At 42.5% G+C, this 23,281-nt stretch overlaps 1 protein-coding gene across 1 annotated transcript in view; it reads left to right on the top strand.

Annotated features, from left to right (window-relative positions):
• The first annotated feature begins 1,799 nt into the window (after window positions 1-1,799).
• SLC16A10 (solute carrier family 16 member 10) overlaps window positions 1,800-23,281 on the top strand; it is a 145,712-nt gene continuing 124,230 nt past the window's right edge. Inside the window, exon 1 of the mRNA XM_089921938.1 lies at window positions 1,800-2,444. Within this exon, the coding sequence (XP_089778064.1) occupies window positions 2,099-2,444 (346 nt within the window). The 5' untranslated portion in view covers window positions 1,800-2,098. The remainder of the gene's footprint in view (window positions 2,445-23,281) is intronic.

Consider the following 23,281-nt stretch of genomic DNA (forward strand, 5'->3'; position numbering starts at 1 on the left):
AGTTGATGTGATCAATTTCATGCTGTGTGATTCTTAAAAAAATTTTTTAAAATTCAATTCAATTTGGTTCAACAACTATTTGTTGTTCACTTACACTGTGCGTGGTGCTATGGTTCAAAGCTCCATGAGACATCATCTGACCGTCTGAAAATTCTTACTCTAGTTAAGGAGACTGAAAACCACTCTGCTGACTGTGAAAAGTGTTATAAATAAAATATGGAAGCCTGGAGGGAGAATTGATAAAGGTGACTTCCTTTTAGAGTTAAGCCTTGAAGATAGAGTGAGAATTCACCATTCAAAAGAGGGGAAAGAAGGTCAGGCAAGGAGGTGTTTATTCCCCCCTTATTTATGTACTTAATCATTTACTTATATCAATATTGACTCATGGATATCTATTTTATATTTTGTGTTATAATCCATACCATTTTTTTTGGATGTGCTTTCTTTGCTCAATGAAATGTTGTGACTTCCAAAGTCAACAGAGGTGAACATCATAACTTTTAGTGGTTATATAGTACGTATTTAATCAATTCTCTACTGATGCACACTTTTGCTTCCACTTTTTATTTCCAGCAGTGCTGGAATAACATCCTTGTACATTCATTTTTGTGCACTTGGGCGACTGTTCTTTAGTTTACCATTCTAATCCCATCCCTAAGACATATACTTGAGCTTTGTTCCCTGTTCCTCAAGTACACCCTGCTTTCCCTTAGCTTCTGCTATTTACCTAGAAGGCTCTTCCCCTATCTTTGTCCACTGAAGTTCCCTGTATGATTCAGGGTTCAGCTCAAAGGCTATTTGCTGTATAAGTTCTTCTCTAGCGTTTTGAAGAGAATTTAATGGTTCCATCCCACTTCTCTTTGTTGTATATGTGTTGTAACACTTATTATCCGACACTCCTATCCCAGGACTTCTCTCTACTAGATTTTGAACAGATAGAGGCAGAAATGTGATCAATCACACTCATTTGTGTGCTCCATCATAAAGTAACTAGCATATTTTGACTTCGAAGTGAAGAATTTGAGTAACTGAGAAATTAAGAATTGTGCTCAAGGGACTTTCCTGGTGGTCCAGTGGGTAAGAATCCATGCTCCCAATGCAGGGGGCCCAGGTTTTATCCCCGGTCTGGGAACTAGATCCCCCATGCATGCAGCAACTAAGACCCCGTGCAGCCAAAAAAAAAAAAAAAAAAAAAAATTGTGCTCAATGTTGCACAGCTAGTTACTCTTCATTTCTTTTACATACATTGTTGCTCCATGCTTCAGGGAGACGGAAGAGTCGAATACAGGTGCTAGTGTTTGTTTAAAGTACAAACAACTGTGCTGTAGTTTAGTGTTTTTCAGCTGTCTGTCAAAAATGTTTGTTATTTGAAGACTGGTATAACAGTCTTCCAAAATGAGCCTGTTCATTAGGCCAAGTATTCACAGGAAATTGCATATGAATGCAGGAGAAATTAAACAAGGCCTCTAATCTTTCCGACTTCCTTTTTAAGTCAGCAGGTGGCATAACGTATGTTATGTATTAGAATTAGTAATAAGAGGTGAATGCCAAAAAACAAAACAAAAAGAAAACAAAGAGACAATGTTAGTTTAGTCGTGAGGCTGTCAGTGAGCTGAGGCTAAAGAAGGTCCCGCACTGTGGTCCTGATGATCCACCCAGCGTGCACCTAGGAGGAGACGCGCCCCTTCCGTTAACACTTTGTGGCGGGGTGACCTACACATCTGTGACCCCCGCCGGGTAGGAGGAGGCCCCGCTGCAAACGCGCGCGCAGATACAGCCACCCGCAGGCACCTGGCTCCGCGCGCCGCGGGAGGGGGGTGGGCCGGGGCAGGTCCCACCGCCGACCACGCCCCCAGGAGGTGGGGCGGGGGGGCGGGCGTCTTTAAGACCGGGCTGCCCAGCCGCCTGCTCAGTCAGGGTGCGGGGCTGTGGACCAGAAGGCTTGAGTCTTAGTCCTGCGCCGCCTGCCCACGGGGGCCTCCACCACCCTCACCTCGGCCTCACTAGCCCGCCAACCCAACTCGGCGGCTCCTCCGCGAGCCTGCCGGGAACTCGCGCCCCTCGCGCTCCCCGGCCCCCGAGGGGGCCGCCTCGGGCCATGGTGCCCTCCCAGGAGGAGCCCGCCGCCGCGCGGGGGCCGAGCGAGGCGCAGCCGCCCGGCCCTGCGCCCCCAGGGGCCGCTCCGCTGCCCGGCCCGGGACCCTTGGATGGCCCGGAGGCGGCGGGGGCCGAGAAGGTGGAGGTAGAGCTGGCGGGGCCGGCGGGGCCGGCGGGCGCTGAGCCCCTTGAGCCCCCTGAGGGCGGCTGGGGTTGGCTGGTGATGCTGGCGGCTATGTGGTGCAACGGGTCGGTGTTCGGCATCCAGAACGCCTGCGGGGTGCTCTTCGTGTCCATGCTGAAGACCTTCGGGTCCAAGGACGATGACAAGATGGTCTTCAAGACAGGTGAGGCACAGCACCCGCCGCGGCCATCCCCGAGGGGGCTGGCGCGGGGACCCCCGGGCATCCCGCGTGCGGAGCGAGCGTCGGCGCCGCCTAGTGCGCCTCTGTGGGTCCGTGTGTGCGGAGGTTGTGAGGGGTGGGTCTGTCCAGTTGCAAAAGCAGCCTGCTCGGTGCGCCTGTCTTTGTGTTGAATCCAGATGTAGGCACCGTATTTGGAAACAAGTCGCAAAACTTATTTGCCTAGATCTTCCTGCTTTCCTCTCTGCAGAATAGGGGCTAAGAGTCTGCGGTAGACTTTCTCTGAATTTTTGAAAACAAACAGACCCTTCCAAACCCTATTACACCGCTCCGTCATTTTTACGGTCTCTTTCGTGACCGTGACGGTTGGGTTTTTGTTCATCTGCTCCCGGCGCTGCAGAGGGCTGTTTGTGTTGCGGGGAGGCAGCGTTGGCGAGATGAAAGATATGTATTCCAAGGTCACGGGAGTTCGGAAGGGGGCCCTGAAGGAACCACGGTTTCGTGGCGTTTTTTTTTTTTTTGCGGTGGGGGGAAGGGGTTGTCACTCTGCTAAATATAGGAGACAGCCAGATCAGGGACTGGGAAGAGGGAGGTGAAGGGTTGCCCTTTCCTAGTGTGTTCTTTGTCATATTTAATCATATACCAAATTAGATGAAAAAGGTGCAGACTCAAAATTTTTTTTCTGTGTAGAGAGTTGGTTATTACCTGATCTACCAAATCCAAGACCTTCTGTATAATGCCTTTACATACATTATTTCATGTCATCCTGCAAGGCGGGCGTTGTCAACCCCATTTAGGTGAGAAAAGTGAAGCTTGTTGAAATAAAGTGTCCTAATGAGCCCAGAATGGAGATAAGACACACATCTTATGACTTAAAGGGCCAAGTGATTTCCATTACTAAATCAGGCTCCCTCTTTGCCATTTGGGCAACTATATGGTTAATGGTCTTTTTTTTTTTTTTAACTTTAATTTTCGTTTATTTTTAGAGTTTTCCTTAGGTCTTTAGTGTGCATACAAAAAATACGTAAGACTCGTAACAAATTCTAAGAGAGAGGTAATGTTGGGAGTTTTAAAGCCTTATATATAAAGAGTATTATACTATATGTATCATTATTCATCTTTTCTTCTACTCTGCATTGTTTGCAGTTTATCCCCATAATACCTCAATTTGAGCTGGTAGCTTAAATTCTTTACGTTTTAACTCATAGTTTTCGATTGTATGAATATATTATACTTTATATGCATTTTTCCTTTAATAAACATTTAGGTTACTTCCAAATTTACTATAGACAATGCTGCCATGCATATTCTTGTACATTGGCTCCTTGCGCATGTGAATCAGGTACCATATTTAACCTGGAATTTCTGTTCCTTAAATAGCTTTTAAAGCTGTTGTGTTCTGCAGGTCACAGGATACAAAAGTGTTCAAAATGTAATATGATGTACCTGCTTGGAAGGCAACTATTGTACAGTTTATCAGGATAGATATGCATATGTAGTAGTAAACAAAAATTATTTTGTGTCTTTTCTCTATGAGTATCGGGTATCTGGGAGGGAAAAGCCCAAGGACGCAGAATTCACAGAGTCAACATTTTAAGACTAGGTCCTTCAGCATTTAGCATATTCTTGCCTGGGATTACAGATGTTTATTGAAGTCAAAACACCAAAACAAAACAGTCTTTTGTTTACCACTGGTTTTGCAAACCCAGGTGAGTAGATCCATTGGTATCTGTGGAGTGTCTTATTTTTTCTCCTTCCTAACTTTTTTTGAGAGAGAGTGAGCAACTGCTGGAGAGAGACCATAGCTTTACCAGGGATCAGAGTTTTGCAGTGTCGAAGCCTCTGTACCTCTACCGTCCCCAAGGTTCCCATTGCTACAACAGGCCAATTCTGGGTAGCTGAAGGGGAGGGAGGCCACAGGGACCTGCTCTCTTGAACTTTTTGAAACTCTCTATTTTCAGTTTTGTTGAATGTCTTTCTCCATTTACTCATTTAAATCCTTGATGGCTTTCAGCCGTGTTTGTGTGTGGGGGGGGTGTGTACCACACAAACAAGTATACAGGGGTGCCAGCTAAATACTGAAGATCTTTGTGCTCGTCTGCATGACTGCCATGTGTGGTTGGTTGTGCCCTTGCACAAAGGTACACAATTCAGGGTCAGTGTTGACTGGAAACCAGCCTGTGCTCTGGGTGCCTTTTATCTAATTCCTGCAGAGGGGCCCTGTGCACTTGTAATGGCCCTGTGTAACACCCCAGCTAGATGGCACAAAAGCCTGTACTTGTACTTGGTCGATATGTGAAACATGTACAGCAGATAAACTTTAAGGTCTGAGGTCACCTCATCGGTGAAAAAATGGTGACAGGATAGTCTTTTAGCCAGTTAATGTTGAGATCCACCCCCCTTCTGTCTCTCTCTCCTTTCTTTGCTCCCTTCTTCCTTCCTCTCATTCTCTCTCTCCCCACTTTCTCTTTCCCTCCCTCCCTCTATCTCTCTCACACTCACTCACACACACGCACACACACACGTGTTTCATATAAAGTCTCATCTACAGTAGGCCCTGAAGTGTTTGAGAACACCTGCTTTGAAGTTTGACTCTTCAGCCTTTTTTATTTGGATATTCTAATGCTGAGTCATCTGTGATCAAACGTATGCTAACTTCAAGTACAACGTAAAACATATCTGGAACTGTTTAAGGCTTTTATTTTTTCAAAGTTTCGAAGTCTGGAACAGAGAGACTAGAGCCCGTGCATTCCATATCCTCTCCCTCCTTTTCTCTTTCATTTTTTAAAAATTAATTAATTTATTTATTTTTGGCTGTGTTGGGTCTTCGTTTCTGTACGAGGGCTTTCTCTAGTTGCGGCAAGCGGGGGCCGCTCTTCATCGCGGTGCGCGGGCCTCTCACTATCGTGGCCTCTCGTTGCGGAGCACGGGCTCCAGACGCGCAGGCTCAGTAGATGTGGCGCAAGGGCTTAGTTGCTCCGCGGCATGTGGGATCTTCCCAGACCAGGGCTCGAACCCGTGTCCCCTGCATTTGGCAGGCAGATTCTCAACCACTGCGCCACCGGGGAAGCCCTCGGTCCATTTTCTATTACGTTATTCATGATTGATAATTCCGGCATTAGAGGGCAGTCTCCACGTGTTCATTAGCTTCTTTATAATTATAAGCCCAAGGGTACACAGGGAGGTGGTGTTGGAATGGGAACCTAGGCTTCCAAATGATGGTTCATATTTCTCGAGAACTTCACATGTGCCAGGCCGAGTGCTAAGCACTTTACATGCACTCCTATTTTAAACCTTACTGCAACTCCATGAGATAGGCTTTATTTATTTTTAAAGAAACTTATCTGTTGAGCTTTTATTTATTATTTATTTAATTTATTTATGTAATTTGGCTGTGCCGGGTCTTCGTTGTGGCATGCGGGATCTTTAGTTGCGGCATGCATGTGGGATCTAGTTCCCCGGCCAGAGATTGAACCCGGGCCGCCTGCATTGGGAGCATGGAGTCTTACCCACTGGACCACCAGGGAAGTCCCGAGATAGGCTTTATTTAATCTTTCTTTTCCAATGTGGAAACTCAGGCTTATAGAGATTAAGTAAGTGGTGGAGCCAGGGTTCAACCTCAGGTTTATGTGACTTCAGAAGCTAGGTTTTTAATGCTTGATCATATTGCATTGGCTAGGTAACATTCTGCTAATCCAGTGTTCTTTATGTTTGGTTAATTCAAGCGTTAGAAATTGATTGAGTACTATACCGAGAATCCTGGCATTAGAAAAGAGGTCTGAAAGATTAGGGTCCCTGTTTCTTGGTCTTACTTGGCTGTCAGTAAGCAGTTGCCAGTTGTTGATGTCTCGTTGAAATAGGTTTTTGGGTGTTCCCTGGTGGTCTAGTGGTTAGGATTTGGTGCTTTCACTGCTGTGGCCCGGGTTCAGTCCCTGGTTGGGGAACTGAGATCCTGCAAGCCGTGCGGCGTGGCCAGAATTAAAAAAGAAAGAATTAGGTTTTTTTTTTGCGGTACGCGGGCCTCTCACTGCTGGGGCCTCTCCCGTTGCACAGGCTCCGGACGCGCAGGCTCAGCGGCCATGGCTCACGGGCCCAGCCGCTCCGCGGCATGTGGGATCTTCCCGGACTGGGGCACGAACCCGTGTCCCCTGCATTGGCAGGCGGACTCTCAACCACTGCGCCACCAGGGAAGCCCAGAAAGAATTAGGTTTTTGAAGTATAGGGAGATGTTCACGGAGAAGCAAGATAATTTCACATGGCATTCAAGAAGAAGTCTGGGGTTTCCTTTGAAGAACCAGGCTCCTTTAGACTGATCCATACCAGGACAGTACTTCCAGGCAGAACTGAAGAGGAACCTTCCTCAGGCTTTACTTTTTCTCTTCAGGGCTCTCTTACCTCTTTCTGTGTCACTGATGATCCACCCAAAATTTCTCAGGAAAAGGGCGTGGAGAAATGCATTCACACTAAGGTATAAGCGAGTTTACACATCTTAATGTTACTCCTTATTCATTCTACAAATGTTTACCAAGTATCTGACACCCTCTGTGCTGGGCACTGGAGGTGGTAATAGAGAGAGGAAGTCAGCTGTTCCCAAGGAGAACAGCTGATTCCCTTTTGATCTGCTGTGGGATACAAATAAGTAAACAGAGTACTTCTCTCTGCAGTATACCAGGACTCAGTCTTAATGTAAGAGGCTGAAATTCTAAGGAAATTCCCACCAACGGTGGAGGCTGGGAAAGGCATTGGATGGCCTCTTTCTCTGTGGCAATAAATCTCACTTGGTGAAATTAAGACTTTGGAAAGGGGAAGAAAGCCGAACTCCGATTTAGGCAGTAGATCCAATTAAAAATGTTGAGTGCATCACAGCCCTATTACGTTATTCTGGCTGCTGTTGACATGGCACTCAGAGATATGCCTTGCACATACTGCTGTGTTAGAAAGGTCCATCAGAGGGAGCAAGCTGAGCTTGAGTTGTCTCTTTTCAGTTAAGTTTTATCTGTTCATATGTACGTGCTTCTTGCCCGGATAGGGGGAAGTCAGACACTTTTGGGAAAACTAAAACAGATACTACAATTAACTGGAACATTGTTTTCCCTTAGAAATTGCAACTTTGCTTTAACTTTGGTTATTGGAAAACCTATTTTTAGTTCCTTCATGGAACTGAGAAAGATTCTAGGGTTCTTTTAGCTTCCTGACACAGTGCTGTGGATATTCTCTGGGATCTTACTAGGGTATTAGTCTAGTTTACTTATCTACTTTCTTCCTGGAAAAAGAAAAAAATATTTTAGTGGTATATTGACGTTTAAAAACTAACTATTTAAAACAAGTATGTTTTCAGAATCAGTATTTAGGGTCATTAGTGATATTCTTTTGAAGAAATTATGTCTTTGTGGTCCAGAGGCTTGGTCAAGAAGACCCCTACTTCTTTTATTAATTCCCAAAATGTGTTCTTTAATAGCCTTTCTTTAAAGAAGAGGCCTGTGGTTAAATAAGTTTGAGAAACACTGCACATTATCTTCCTCTTTTGGATATTTTCAAGTATAAATCAAGGTATTAAAAATTCAATTCAGTTTTAAAGGAAAGTAAGCAATCAAAAAGGTCCAAAAAGGGACGCTCTTTGGTTATAATCATTAACGCAACTCTGCCTTCCCTGTGTGGAGGTAGATTGCTCTTCAGATAGTTATAATCACAAAGGAGGAGTTTTAGTAGCATTTAGGGATGAATGCATCGTGCAACACCTCTCAACGTGGTCTTACTAGCACCTCTGAAAGTTTAAGTCAGTTAGCTCTTCCTGAAGGTTTTTTTTTAAAAAAAGCTTTTGCATTTACATACTGATATTATGCTGATATATACATACTGCAATTGTATGCTACACCTGAACTTACAGGAGGTTTTGGCTATAGCTCAGAACTGAACTGCTATGTCTGGTTTTTATGGAGAGGGCTTTATTTTTGGTGGGGAAAGCTGTCTGCATAGCTAACCATTTCTATGTCATAGGAAAGTTTTTGGTAATGGTGTTTTCTTAAGATGGTTTCAGTGAACGAATGATCTGATTCGTGGTCCTATACTATATACATGTTTCACTATAAGGAAAATACCTGACTCTTATTTGCACTCAAAGAGAGGTTGAAAAGCCAAGAGAACTCACTTATGGCAGCTGTTACGATGCTTGAATTTCCTTCATTCTCTTCCGTCTTAAAACATCCAACCTTATATTCCATGTGAATTCATCTAAACTGCCTGTTAAAATAAGTTATTAGACCACAAAAATTGTTCCGGGATTTTGGAATAATAAAGACATGAGCATGGTGTGAGCATTTCATACTCTGTTTCCAGAATGTTTCTGAGTTCAGAGCAAGACTGAAAAGTGTAAATAGTGTGTAGTGAATTCTGATTAAGTACAACAATATGAGTATTTCTGTCGTGTTTTATCATAGAATTTTTATCAATAGAATTAACAGTCTAAAGAACCAACTCAACCAAAAATAAAAGTGTATGAATTATTTCAGGAGAGGTTTTGAGGTGTCTTTTAGAATAAATTGTACTCTGTGCTCTTGATGTGATTTGTTGTATCATTTTTATATGGGTCCTTGTTTTTTTTTTTTTTTGCGGTACGCGGGCCTCTCACTGCTGGGGCCTCTTCCGTTGTGGAGCACAGGCTCCAGACGCGCAGGCTCAGCGGCCATGGCTCACGGGCCCAGCTGCTCCGTGGCATGTGGGATCCTCCCGGACCGGGGCACGAACCCGTGTCCGCTACATCGGCAGGCAGACTCTCAACCACTGCGCCACCAGGGAAGCCCTATGGGTCCTCGTTGGATCCATGTTGCAGTTCCGTGAGGCTTGGTCCCAGGCCATGTGCTTGCTTCACTTTTCTTGCCTTCCCTGGGTGTCTTATATGCCCTGTGGCTCCAGCCACTATCTTGGGCTGTTATTTCCAAATTTCTTCTTTGTGTTCAAGACCCATATTACCTATTTCTAGAAAATTCCATTTGGATGCACAGGTACATCATACTTAGCTAAAATGAACTCATTTCTTAGCCACCCCACTTAGTGTTCACCTGCCACCAAAAACAACAGCCCACCTGTGGATAGGCGTAACCTTCCTTCTGAATTCTCTCAGTGCATAACACCTCTGATGGCTCATGTCAGAAACCTGGAATCCATCTTAATTTCTTATTTCTCCTCTTTCCTTTCCTATTTCATTAAATTAGACAGTCCTTTTGTGTTTACCTCCTTAATGCCTCATAAGTCAATCCCTGTCTTTTCCTTTAGTGCTGTGCCTTAATTCATGCCTTCATTACTTTTGGCCTCAATTATTGCCATAACCCATTAACTGGTCTACCTGTCCTCAGTTATACAAGTGAGTGGTTTTTCTGAAACATTGGACCATATCATTTTTCTGTTTAAAAGCCATCAGTGATACCCATTAGTTCTGGGAAAACCAAATGCCTTTGAGCACTGGCCCTTGCCTGACCCTCTAGCCTTGCTTCTCACCTCTCTCCCATCTTGCGCGGCATGCAGGATCTTAGTTCCCTGACCAGGGATTGAACCCGGGCCCCCTGCAGTGGGAGCGTGGAGCCCTAACCACTGGACCGCCAGGGAATTCCCTCTCCCTTCTTGCTTTTTACGCTCCAGCCTAGCCGACGATCTTGCACTTTTCCAAATCTGTCCTGCTGTCTTTGCCTCTGTGACTTTATGTGTGCCACTCCTCTCTTCAGTGTGGTTGTTGGTCCTTATAAGGTTCTGATGAAATGGTTGGCCATTTTATTTCTTTTATCACAACTATGGGGTAAACAATGTTTTTATGCAACTGTTGTTATGTTTTGGGGGGATGCATGTGGAATGTTTTGGGGGTAGCACGAATTCAAATGAGTTACGAATTAAGCTTAGAGTAGAGTGGAAGACATAGAACCTAATTTCAACCCATCCTAATCTAGCATTCTGTGAAAGGCACTTTTAAGACAATCCATATTTGTTTAAGTGATAATTTGCATAGTTCTTTACCATAAAGAAAGAGTTTTCATATACATTACTCAATTTTATTTTTTAGAGTAGCATTGTAGTGTGTCATTACCTCTATTTATAGATAGTGAAGTTGCAACTTGCACGGTTTAAGGTTGGGACACATGATATCAGTATTTACATCCGTTAAGTTGAATTTAAGAGCATCTTTTTATCTGGACAAAGATTTATCCTTCTGTTAAAGTTGTCTTGAAATGTAGAATACTGCCTTTTTATCCCCTTGAAACTATTTTCTGCATATTTACCTAGATGTTCTCTAGAACCTTTAGTGTCTCCTACCCAAGTTATCAGAAATCCTGTGAAGTCGTCCAATCCATTCCATTTAGAGTTATCACAACCCAGCTAGAGATCTGATCTCATATTGAAGTGAAAACAAGCCTTAACGAAAACAAACGAAACCCCAAACACTGCTCCAACAGTCAGCTCACCCCAGCTCTGAGCACCCGTCTAGCCTGGTGCCACCCAGGCACAACTGTGGGTGTTTTTATTGGCAGTGTTTCAGAAGGAACAACTCCAGCTCTCCTGGGACCTGTGCAGAAGCACTACACAGAGCCACCCTCTAGGACTGGAGTAATGGAGGAAAGCAGTGCTCCTAGTTATCTGTGTACCAGATGTGTGTGATCATACCTTAGCTAAGTTATCTTCATTAACAGCAAAATGACTGCATTCCGCCTTGCATGTAGGAACTAGAACTAGGAAATTGAGGAGGTGACTTGCCTTATTCCCAAATTGAAGTCTTTTTTCATTTCACTAAGTTTTTAAATTTTATTTTATTTTATTTCATTTTTTTAAGAAGGTGGCCAGATAGAATTTCTAACTTTATTACATGCTTATATTAATGTAGTCATGATTTTCTTTTTTTAAATTTAAAAAATTTTTTGGCTGTGTTGGGGCTTCATTGCTGCACGCGGCCTTTCTCTAGTTGCGGTGAGCGGGGGCTACTCTTTTTTGCAGTTTGCGGGCTTCTCATTGCGGTGGCATCTCGTTGTGGAGCACGGGCTGTAGGCATGTGGGCTCAGTAGTTGTGGTGCGTGGGTACTAGAGCGCAGGCTCAGTAGTTGTGACGCACAGGCTTAGTTGCTCCGTGGCATGTGGGCTCTTCCTGGACCAGGGATCGAGCCCGTGTCCCCTGCATTGGCAGGTGGATTCTTAACCACTGTGCCACCAGGGAAGTCCCACTAAGTTTTTTTAATTGAAGTGTAGTTGATTTACAATGTTGTATTAATTACTGCTGTACAGCAAAGTGATTCAGTTATACATATAACTGAATTATTCTTTTTTTATATTCTTTTCCATTATGGTTTCTCATAAGATATTGAATATAGTTCTCTTTGCTATATAGGACCTTGTTGTTTATCCATTCTATATATAAAAGCTTACATCTGCTAACCCCAACCTCCCACTCCATCCCTCCTCCAACCCCCTCCCCCTTGGCAGCCACCAGTCTTCTCTATGTCCGTGATTCTGTTTCTGTTTCATAGATAGGTTCATTTGTGTCATATTTTTAGATTCCACATACAAGTGATATTATATGGTATTTGTCTTTCTCTTTCTGACTTACTTAACTTAGTATGATAATCTCTAGTTGTGTCCATGTTGCAGCAAATAGCATTATTTCATTCTTTTTAATGGCTGAGTAGTATTCCATTGTATATATATATATTGGGTTGGCCAAAAAGTTTGGGTTTTTCTGTAAGCTGACTCTAACAGTGCTTAGTTGTCTTTAAGTTCATTAGAAACAATTTTTTGGATTGTATTGTGACAGCTGTCATATCAGCGTGCACTTAAAAAAAAAACTTATCAAAATTGGTGAATTTTTTTGTAGCCATTTTAATATTGAAGATGGAAGAAAAAAGGCAACATTTTCGGCATATTATGCTTTATTATTTCAAGAAAGGTAAAAATGCAAATCAAATGTAAAGAAAAGATTTGTGCAATGTATGGAAAAGGTGCTGCGACTGATCGAATGTGTCAAAAGTGGTTTGCGAAGTTTAGTGCTGGAGATTTCTCACTGGACGATGCTCCACGGTCGGTAGTCCAGTTGAAGTTGATAGTGATCAAATCGAGGCATTGAGAACAATCAAAGTTATACCATGTGGGAGATAGCCGACATACTCAAAATATCCAAATCAAGTGTTGAAAATCATTTGCACCAGCTTGGTTATGTTAATCGCTTTGATATTTGGGTTCCACATAAGTTAAGTGAAGAAAACTTTCTTCACCGTATTTCTGCCTGCAATTCTCTACTTAAGCGCAATGAAAACGTTCCGTTTTTTAAAATAAATTGTGACAGGCGATGAAAAGTGGATACTGTACAGTAATGTGGAACGAAAGAGATTGTGGGGCAAGCGAAATGAACCACCACCAACCGCAACGAAGGCTGGTCTTCATTCATAGAAGGTGATGTTGTGTATATGGTGGGATTGGAAGGGAGTCCTCTATTATGAGTTCCTTCCAGAAAACCAAACGATTAATTCCAAGAAATACTGCTCCCAGTTAGACCAACTGAAGGCAGCACTTGACGAAAAGCATCCGGAATTAGTCAACAGAAAATGCATAATCTTACATGAGGATAACGCAAGGCCGCATGTTTCTTTGATGACCAGGCAAAAACTGTTACAGCTTGGCTGGGAAGTTCTGATTCATCCGCTGTATTCACCAGACATTGCACCTTCGGATTTCGATTTATTTTGGTCTTTACAAAATCCTCTTAATGGAAAAAATTTCATTTCCCTGTAAGACTGTAAAAGGCACCTGGAACAGTTCTTTGCTCAAAAAGAAAAAGTTTTGGAAGATGGAATTATGAAGTTGCCTGAAAAATGACAGAAGGCAGTGGAACAAAACGGTGAATACATTGTTCCTTAAAGTTCTTGTTGAAAATGAAAAATATATCTTTTATTTTTACTTAAAAACTGAAGGAACTTTTTGGTCAACCTAGTACTACATCTCCCTTATCCATTCATCTGTCAATGGACATTTAGGTTGTTTCCATGTCTTGGCTATTGCATTTCACTAATTTTTAATTATGGGGATACATATGAAATAAAGATTTGAAATAAGGTATGTGGACCAAAGCAGTGTTTCTAACCCGCTTTGTTCCCAAACATAAAAGTCCCATAGCTGTTGAAAATTTTGAAACACACCTCCAAGGGTAGTTTAACTTTTGAGTGAGATTCCCTAATACCCGGAAGATAAAGCCATGTTTCTTTATTTTTCCACCAGCTAAGATTTTGTCCCTTTACTTTTAGTGGTATTATGGAAATAATTAAGATTTTTTTTTTTGGCCGCACCACGTGGTATGTGGAATCTTAGTTCCCCCACCAGGGATTGAACCCAGGCCCCTGCGGTGAAAGTGCCGAGTCCTAACCACTGGATGGCCAGGGAATCCCCTAGGATTCTTTATTTGTTGTTTTGAAGACAAAAGTATAATACTGAATACGCTTTTTAAAACTAAGTGTGGAGCTTCCCTGGTGGCGCAGTGGTTGAGAGTCCGCCTGCCGATGCAGGGGACATGGGTTCGTGCCCCGGTCTGGGAAGATCCCACATGCCGTGGAGCGGCTAGGCCCGTGAGCCATGGCTGCTGAGCCTGCGCGTCTGGAGCCTGTGCTCCGCAACGGGAGAGGCCACAACAGTGAGAGGCCCGTGTACCGCAAAAAAAAACCCCAAAAAACTAAGTGTGCCTCTCTGATATGCTCCTCTTAGTGAGGGGGAACTGTGCTGCCTTCCTCCTCCAGTCCCCCAACTTGAGAATCAGTGACTGGAGTTTTGAATTCAGTTCAAGGTATGCGTTTCTATCATTAGATAGTTAAATCTAAGGTCAGTGGTTAAATTAACGTATAAAACTCAGGGAAAGGTGCATTGGTCTGTGGTTCAGCTTTACCCTTTTTTTTTTTTTTTTCTTTGCTAAAGAGTAAATTGCATCAACAGTGTTCTGCATGTGTTCAGAAAGTCAAATTTTATTTAGTCTTGTGACCAACTTAGACTGGATCCAAAAAACAATTCTGAGATACGTTTCACTAGAGTAGAAAACCACTACTCATTAAACAGAGGTATTTATTGACTTTTTCTGTGTAGGTACTAATGCCAAGTGGGGTGGGTTGGTCTGGTGACTGGTTTTAATAGTAAAAACCTTTTCATCTTGCTTAATTATCCTTTTTATTAGTTTTGACTTCAAGTTCCAATTTCAAATGTCAGCATCTCAAAGGATTCACATTTGTCAATGGCTGTTTAAACAATGGCATTCCACAAAGTTAATTGATGTTTTAGCACAGATGGGGGCAGAAAATTGCAGTTGTTTTCCTGCAGTAATGTAACACTTGAACTTTGGCAGCAGTACCCCCAACTCCAAAGTTACCTCCCAGTGCCAGGTTTTTGGGCTTCTTAGTCTCTGTTGGTTTATCTGTAGCTTCTAGTTTTTCTATGTTGAACAAGTGTTGCTTTTATAACAGTAAAAATAATTAACCATTAGCATTAGATGTATTAACTTTAATGACTGTAATAGTAAATTTGGCCTAAGATGAAGCGGTTTTGTGGGAATAAATGATAGATGTATGGAGTTTTCATTGTAGTTGTTAGGTTTTGTCTCTTCTCAGAGAAAAATGTTAATTATGGAATAGGCTGGAACTGGTAAAGGGAACTGATTTTAGTTTTATAATGACAATCTTTCGTTAATTGTATATAAACAGATTAGGAGGAGAGGCTTTTTTTTTTTTTTTTGGCTGTGTCGCACAGCTTTGTGGGATCCTAGTTCCCCGACCAGGGATCGAACCCGTGGCTCCTACATTTGAAGTGTGTAGTCTTAACCACTGGACCACCAGGGAAGTCCCAGGGAACTGATTTTAAATCACGTTACATTATTTGGCCACATTTTGTTTTGGATCAAAATGGAGATATTTAATATCAGATGGACAGTCACTAAGAGCTAGATCATGCGATGCTAATCATACCTGAGCCCCAGCCAGACACAGCACAGAAAATTATTATTGATATTTCTCTTTTGGGGGACGGGTAGAGGGACTAGAGAAGGGGCAGAAGAGATAATAGATGAATATTTGTGTTTGTATGCATAATTTTAAATCCAGAGTGATAAATAATTACTAATCAAGAATCCTCTTGTTTGGTGGTTCTTTTGTGTTTCTGGTACACAGGCTACTTGTACGAGGGCAAGGGCAAATAGAGCATTCCCCACAGTTTGCTGCTGGCCACCAGAAAAAAAAAAATCTCAAAGCCGCATTGTGTTGCCACCAGAAAAAAAAACAACTTTGCCTGGATAAAAATGGTTACATATTAAATGACTATTTAAACTAAAAGATTTAAAATAATGCTTTTAAATGACCTAAATTTTAGCTCAGTGTTCTTTATAAAAATATGAGAGTTTATCATTTCTTTCAATAAATTTGTGTCTGTAAAATGATGCTCAGTAGGACAGAAGACTGACCCTTTTCCAGAAATGTGAAATCTTGAATCTAAGCAAAAAGAAATTGTAATTAGTTCAGTTTTATTGGTTTGGAATTTGTAATTATTTGGAGAGGGATTTGGTTTGTCTTTTCACACACTCCTGCAGTTGTAGCATTATAAGGAGTCTTCCTGAAAGAATGCATGCCTTTCAGACACTTTTTTAAAAAAATAAATTTATTTATTTTTGTCTGCGTTGGGTCTTTGTTGCTGCGCTTGGGCTTTCTCTAGTTGTGGCAAGCAGGGGCTACTCTTCGTTGCAGGGCGTAGGCTTCTCCTTGCAGTGGCTTCTCTTGTTGCAGAGCATGGGCTCTAGGTGCGCGGGCTTCAGCAGTTGTGGCACGAGGGCTCAGGAGTTGTGGCTTGCGGGCTCTAGAGCGCAGGCTCAGTAGTTGTGGCACACAGGCTTAGTTGCTCCATGGTGTGTGGGATCTTCCCGGACCAGGGCTTAGAACCCATGTCCCCTGCATTGGCAGGCAGATTCTTAACTACTGCACCACCAGGGAAGTCCCTCAGACACTTTTTTCAACAAAGCTGAGGAATACCAAACTTTAACTCTTTAAATTTACAATTGATGTCATTAGCACAGAGCCACAGTTCCTTATCTGAAATTCTTGGGGCCATATGTGTTTTGCGGTCGAATATTTTGATTTTAAAAAAGTAACCTGGTTCATACAGCTGTGTTTTTTACCCCCCGTCCCTCCCCTCCCAGGGGAGTCTGAGGCAGCACCCTATAATCTAATACACTGATACTTCTGCAAAAAAATGTATGGCTATTCAGAGTAATTGGGACAAATAGAGACCATAAGTACCCTCATGTCAGTTCAGATCATGTTTTACTTCCAAGTGAGTATTGATGCCATCTTATAAAAAAATTTTGGGTTTGGGATTCCAAAGTTGGAAATAAGGAACTGTAGATTTATATGTGAATATTTTGCTTTCTGTTTCTCAGTGAACAATATTTTTAAGGTACATTTTTCTTTATTAGGTAGCGTACCTGCTTCATGTTTTCAGTAAATGTGATATTTGGCTATCATACTGATCTACCCTAGATTACTCAGCCAGACCTCCTTTTGCTGGGTGTTTGAATCGAAGGCTGTGTTATGCAATGTAAATAACATATCTGTAGACATCTTTTTTTTTTTTCTTTTTTTGCGGTACGCGGGCCTCTCACTGTTGTGGCCTTTCCCGTTGCGGAGCGCAGGCTCAGCGGCCATGGCTTACGGGCCCAGCCGCTCCGCGGCATGTGGGATCTTCCCGGACCGGGGCACGAACCCATGTCCCCTGTATCGGCAGGCGGACTCCCAACCACTGCGCCGCCAGGGAAGCCCAGGACCCAGGTTCTTTAATACTCAACTATACACTGGGCTCATTAAATGAATGACAAGGAATTTGGTTTGGCAAGAGCCCAGGAATTGTAGAGGAAAGTCCCAGAAGATAAGGCTGGGAAAGAATGGGGAATGGAAGGTTTGAGTGCCGAGTTAAGAAGCTTGTATGTGATTTAATAGGCAATGGGAAGATATCAAGGATGTCTGAAGTGTGCCTTAAAAAATTGTGACTGGGTTGCAGAGGGAAAGAAAGAGGAGGAACATCAATTACGGAGGTCTTGGCTGAGAGCCGGGGTAGATTTGAGGCCCAGCAGTGAAAGTGGGAAGGAAGGGGTAGATGTGAGACATTTCAAAGGACAGACTGAGGGAAGTCTGGCAAGTGATGCATGTGGACAGTGACATGGAAACAGATGATGCTTATGCCTGGGGACAGCATCTAAATAATTTTTGAACTAGGAGCCCCACATTTTCGTTTTGTACTCAGCCCTGCAAATGATGTAGACAGTCCTGGATGGTGCCACTGACAGGACCAGGGGCATGTGGAGGAGGAGTTGACAGGGAAAGGCTGACTCAGATGTTAGACATATGAGTGTGAAATGCCAGCAGGACATCAGGGGATGATGTCAAGCAGATAACTGGACACGTAAACCTGGAGCCTCAGAGTGGAGCTGAGGCCGGAGGTAGAGCTTTGGAAAGAGCCCATCTCTTTATGAGGAATGTGATGTTATCATAGAAACTGAGAAATTCTGTCTCAAGAAGCCCCAGGGGCTGCTCCTAGGTAGCTTAGTTGGTTTCCATTGAAATCATCTTATTTAAAAGTAACAACACTTCATCCTTAAAAAAAACCTTTCCAGCATTTAGATTTCTCTAATTCAGATTTGCAACTTTCCAAAGGTCAGATTGTATTTTTTACTGTCATTGTCTTAAGTATTTCCAAAGCTTAGTCCTAAGACTTGGTTTTTTTTTTCTCCCTTTAGTTTTACGTGACCTTTGAGACTATCTGCACTCGCTGTTTCTTGCATTCACCGTAGAATTAATTAAGCCCGTCTGTAAGTCTTATTTTCAAGATGTTCTAGACCAAGAGCCTGTAGGAGTGGCTTAGAATCACTTCAATTAATTTATATATTTCTAATTTAAATGTAAAGTATTGATAGTGGTGGAAAACTTGTTCAACAGGAAGATGTTATCTTGTAGATCAGCCATCACAGAGTTTAGGAACTGAGTCAGCTCCTCAGTTCCTCAGCTGTAGCAGTGAGACCCAAGTAAGATAAAAGAATGTCAAAGTGCTTTGGATGCACAACAGATATGTCAGACGCTCTTGTTACTGAGTAGGTTGGCACAGTCCCTGTATGTGGGCGTGTGTGTTGACTCACGTGCTGTGCTGTAATCTCTCAGAATTCAGGTTCTGAATTGCTCTCTTGTGATTGAAGCCCAGCTGAAGGTGCTGGAAGTGCAGTGACCCTGGAGGAAGAACCAGTAAAAGCAGGGGGTAGGTGAAAGGGAATTGATGATTGTGCAAGAAGAGGGTATCTGCCTTATTTTGTAAGCCAAGACACCCCTACCCCCTACCTTTCCTTCCAGTAACTGTTTCATCTTTTAGTACCTTTTGGCTTCATTTGCAAGGTCTGTATTAAAGCACATGTCAGGGTTTAAGGCAGTGTTTCGACCATGCTTGTCTACTGTTGTGCTTGTGGGGTTGAACGCAAGTACTGGCCTGATGACAGGTCAATTTGATATCCAGTGATCATGGGGAGGGGAGGCAGAGGGAAGGCCAACTCAAGTATTTTTTCCTCAGAGTTTGAGAAACAGAAGCCATATAGTCTTTTAAATCCCATGCCAACACACCAGAGAGATTTGCTAATACCAAAGGTCAGGAATCACAAAAGAGCAATGTATGTTTTTTGGTGTTGACTTGAAAATACACTGTTTTGTATAACTTAGTGTTCATTATGTGTATGCTATTATAATTAGTTGCTATACATGGTAGTTTTTTTTGTAGCTTTGATTAGGAAACAAATATTGAGACACTTAAAGCAAAAGGCAGACTATTATTATTTTTTGGAAAAAAATCAGATAAAAGTAATGCTTAATCCAATTAAACTGTCTCTTCCTCTAATTCATCATGATGACTTTGGGTGTCTGGTGGCAACTGAGAATGGGTTATGGAAAAATGTCAAGGCAATGTAATCCCTATTATTTATGGTCACTTAAGAGGATAAATTAATCACCAGCCACTAATCTTTGGATAATTACTCTGTTTAGCTGGAAATATCCTTAATTTCTGGAAAGCAAGTCAGTGAGTTAGTGGAACTGTCATAATTAATCAGCCTTTGTAAGACTAATTATAAGTGAATGGAAACTAGTTGCCTTCACCCTTTTCTCCCCTGCATTATAGCATGATCATTCTGTAACTCTGGAAACTGTATGTGGAACCACAGGGAACATACATTAATACACTATCTTGTGGTTTTTAATACACTATCTTGTGGTAAGCATTCATAGGTTTACCCCAGCTAAGGATTCACAGAACTGCCTTAACAGGTTAAGGCTTGCAACTTGTGTATATATTTCTGGTTACTAGGACTAGACAAGAATTTTTTTTTTTTAAGATTTTTTTTGATGTGGATCATTTTTAAAGTCTTTATTGAATTTGTTACAGTATTGCTTCTGTTTTATGTTTTGGTTTTTTGGCCACGAGGCATGTGGGATCTTAGCTCCCCAACCAGGGATTGAACCTGCACCCCTTGCATTGGAAGGCAAAGTCTTAACCACTGGACCACCAGGGAAGTCAAATTGTTAGGATTAGGCAAATTGATAACATTATAAAATTGGTTTGAATATAGATTGTTTAGGAAGTGAGTCTTTTGCTGACAGCAGTTCCATTTATTTATGCCTTAAATATTTTGAAGGAGTCAGCGTAAACGACTGTATTTATTAGGTGCTAGCGGTGGGATGGGAATAAAGAAAAGTACACATTTCGATCCCAAGGGAATAAAATAAGGAGGAAGTCCTTGTCTCATGTTTTCCACATGGGTACAGTGTCTCAAAGACAGACCAGTGTTCACCTTTTGGAGTTTGAGGTCTTCATTCAAGAGGTTCCCAAAGAACCTTTTTGAGAGTCAATGAAATTGCTATGCAGGTGGAATCAGAGACATACTACTTATTTATCACAATCAGGATACTCCTATTTTGATAATAATAAAATTCACACACTTAATTGTTGCCTTGATAAGGTTTCTGGAAATAAAACAGAATTCTATGTATTGTTTCCAGTCAGTTAGAGAAGGATTTGTATTATTATGAGAAACACAATACTCTATATAGGACTGAATTACCATAGAACTAAAATATCAATTAAGGCTATGGAAAGCAAATGCAGACACAGAAATCTTTAGTAGAATGCATTTTATTTTTTATTTTTAAATATTTTTTATTTTTAAAATTTATTTATTTTTGGCTGCTTTGGGTCTTCGTTGCTGCTCATGGGTTTTCTCTGGTTGTGGCGAGCAGGGGCTACTCTTCGTTGCGGTACGTGGGCTTCTCATTGCGGTGGCTTCCCTTGTTGCGGAACACGGGCTCTAGGTGTGCAGGCTTCAGTAGTTGTGGCATGCGGGCTCAGTAGTTGTGGCTCGTGGGCTCTAGAGCACAGGCTCAGTAGTTGTGGCACATGAGCTTAGTTATTCCACGGCATGTGGGATCTTCCTGGACCAGAGCTCGAACCTGTGTCCCCTGCATTGGCAGGCACATTCTTGAGCACTGCGCCACAAGGGAAGTCCCTAGGATGCATTTTAGAAGACTCACTTTAACTTTTGAAAGTCAGCTTTATTGAGGGATAATTTACATATGATAAAATTCACCATTTTAAGTCTACAATTTGATGAGTTTTGACAAATGTATAAGGTAATGTAATCACCACTGCAGTCATGATACAGGGCCTTCCATCACCCCACGATGTTGCTGCATGCCCCTTTGCAGCCAGTCTATCCCTGGAACCTCTGCCCCTGACAACTGTTGATCTGCTTTCTGTCATTATAGTTTTGCTTTTTCTAAAATTTTCTATAAATGGAATCCCACAGTATGTTTTCTTCTGTGTCTAGCTTTCACTCAGCATGATGCTTTTGAGACTCTACCATGTTGTTGCATATGCAGTTGGCCCTCCATATCCATGGTTTCGCTATCCTGGGTTCAACCAACCACAGATAGAAAATATAAAGAAAAAAAATTCCAGAAAGCTCCAAAAAGCGGAACTGTAATTTGCCACATGCTGGCAACTGTTTACATAGTATTTACATTAGGTATTATAAGTAACCTGTTACTGAACCAAATTGGGTCTGCCGGGGGCAGGTGGTAAAGCCAATCCACTGACACTGGGTTGTGGTGAAGGAGAGCGCAGCGTTTATTGCAGAGACTCAAGCAAGGAGTCTAGGACAGCTTGTGTCAAAACGCCTAAACTCCCCATCGGTTTCAGCGAAACATTTTTAAAAGCCAGGTGTGGGAGGGGAGTCCCAGGGTGTGTGATCAGCTCATGTACAACTCTCTGATTGGTTGATGGTGAGGTAACAGGGCAGGGTCACAGGGGTTAACATTATCAATCCTCAGGTGCCATTAGGCCTGGGGGCTACATGCTCATGGTCAAGTAGTTAATTTCTTCCATTTGGTGGCGGCTTTAGCATCTGTAAAATAACTCAGGAAATGTGTGTCAGACACCATTATCTGCACTTCAGAGAGGAGCTAAAGCAGAGGATATGGGGGAGGGATCTGTCCCGGGAAGGCCCCAGAGGGTCCTGCTGGGTTACAACCTAGAGATGGTTTAAAGTATGTATACAAGAGGATGTGAATAGGTTATATGCAAATACTTCGTCACTTTATATAAGGGACTTGAGCATCTGCAGACTTTGGTATCTGCTGGGTTGCTGGAACCAACTCCTCTTAGATACTGAGGGACAACTGTACTAGCAGTTCAGTCCTTTTTATTGCTGAGTAGTATTCCGTTGCATGCCTGTACTACAATTTTTTATCCATTCACATGTTGATGGACATTTGGGTTGTTTCCAGCTTTTGCCTGCTATGAATAGTGCTGCTATGAGCATTTGCGTGCAAGTCTTTGTGTGGACATATGTTTTTGTATCTCGTGCACCTTATTTTAATTTTCATTTTATTCTATAAGCTTACCTGTATTTTTTAATTTAACAAGAGGATAATACTATGTATTTTTGTGTGTGTACGTGTGTGTGTGTGACTGAATGAGGAGGTGAAATAGTATGCAAGGACTCTGGAAAGGCAGGTTTTTCACTTGGGTGATTTTAGGTGAATGGTGGTACTGCCAATCAAGAAAGTCAAATATGGCTGAGATTTTCTATTTTTAAAAAAAACTGAAGAGGGTCCATTGAAATGAGTCATTGGGAAATAACTGATGTCTTCAGCTAGCGTACACTCATTGGCCTGGGTGTGCAGGGAGTGGAGCAGTGACTGGGAGGTAGGGATGGTGGTGCAAGCTTAGAAGTGAGAAAGGGGAGAAATAGGGTGGTAGCTAGAAGAGGATTAGGGTCAGGGGTGGGGGGAATAACAATTTTTTTTAAACATGGGAGTAGCTTGAGGAGAAGGAGCCTGTACAGAGGGAGAAGGTCGAGTTACCAAGTGGCTAGTTGATGGAATAAGATTCATGAGCAGGTCACAGATGCGGGAATTCAGAGCACAGCTGCTGCTGCTGGTGAGGGGTGGGGGGCAGTGCATTTGCCAGAGATGCCACCTATTCAGGACCTGGAGAGGGGAAAGTAAGAACGGAAACAAATGGAGGGGTAGGGTTGGCGAGGATCAGGAAACTGAGGGGGCTTTTGCTTTCTCTGAGAAGGAGGGTGTGTGTTAAGCATAACATGGGATTTAACAGCAGATTTGAGAGAGTGGCAAAGGTTTGGGAGCTGATTACTGTTAAGGAAAAGGATTGAGAAGAGCTCTGAGAACTGAACCGAGATTGGAAATATTGGAAATTGTGCATTTGTAGTGAAACCCGTTTCTAAG

Source organism: Delphinapterus leucas, chromosome 12 (genome assembly GCF_059928025.1).
Source record: "Delphinapterus leucas isolate spDelLeu-1000000601 "Yukka" chromosome 12, BTC_Dleu_Yukka2, whole genome shotgun sequence".
NCBI classification, from domain to species: Eukaryota; Metazoa; Chordata; class Mammalia; order Artiodactyla; family Monodontidae; genus Delphinapterus; species Delphinapterus leucas.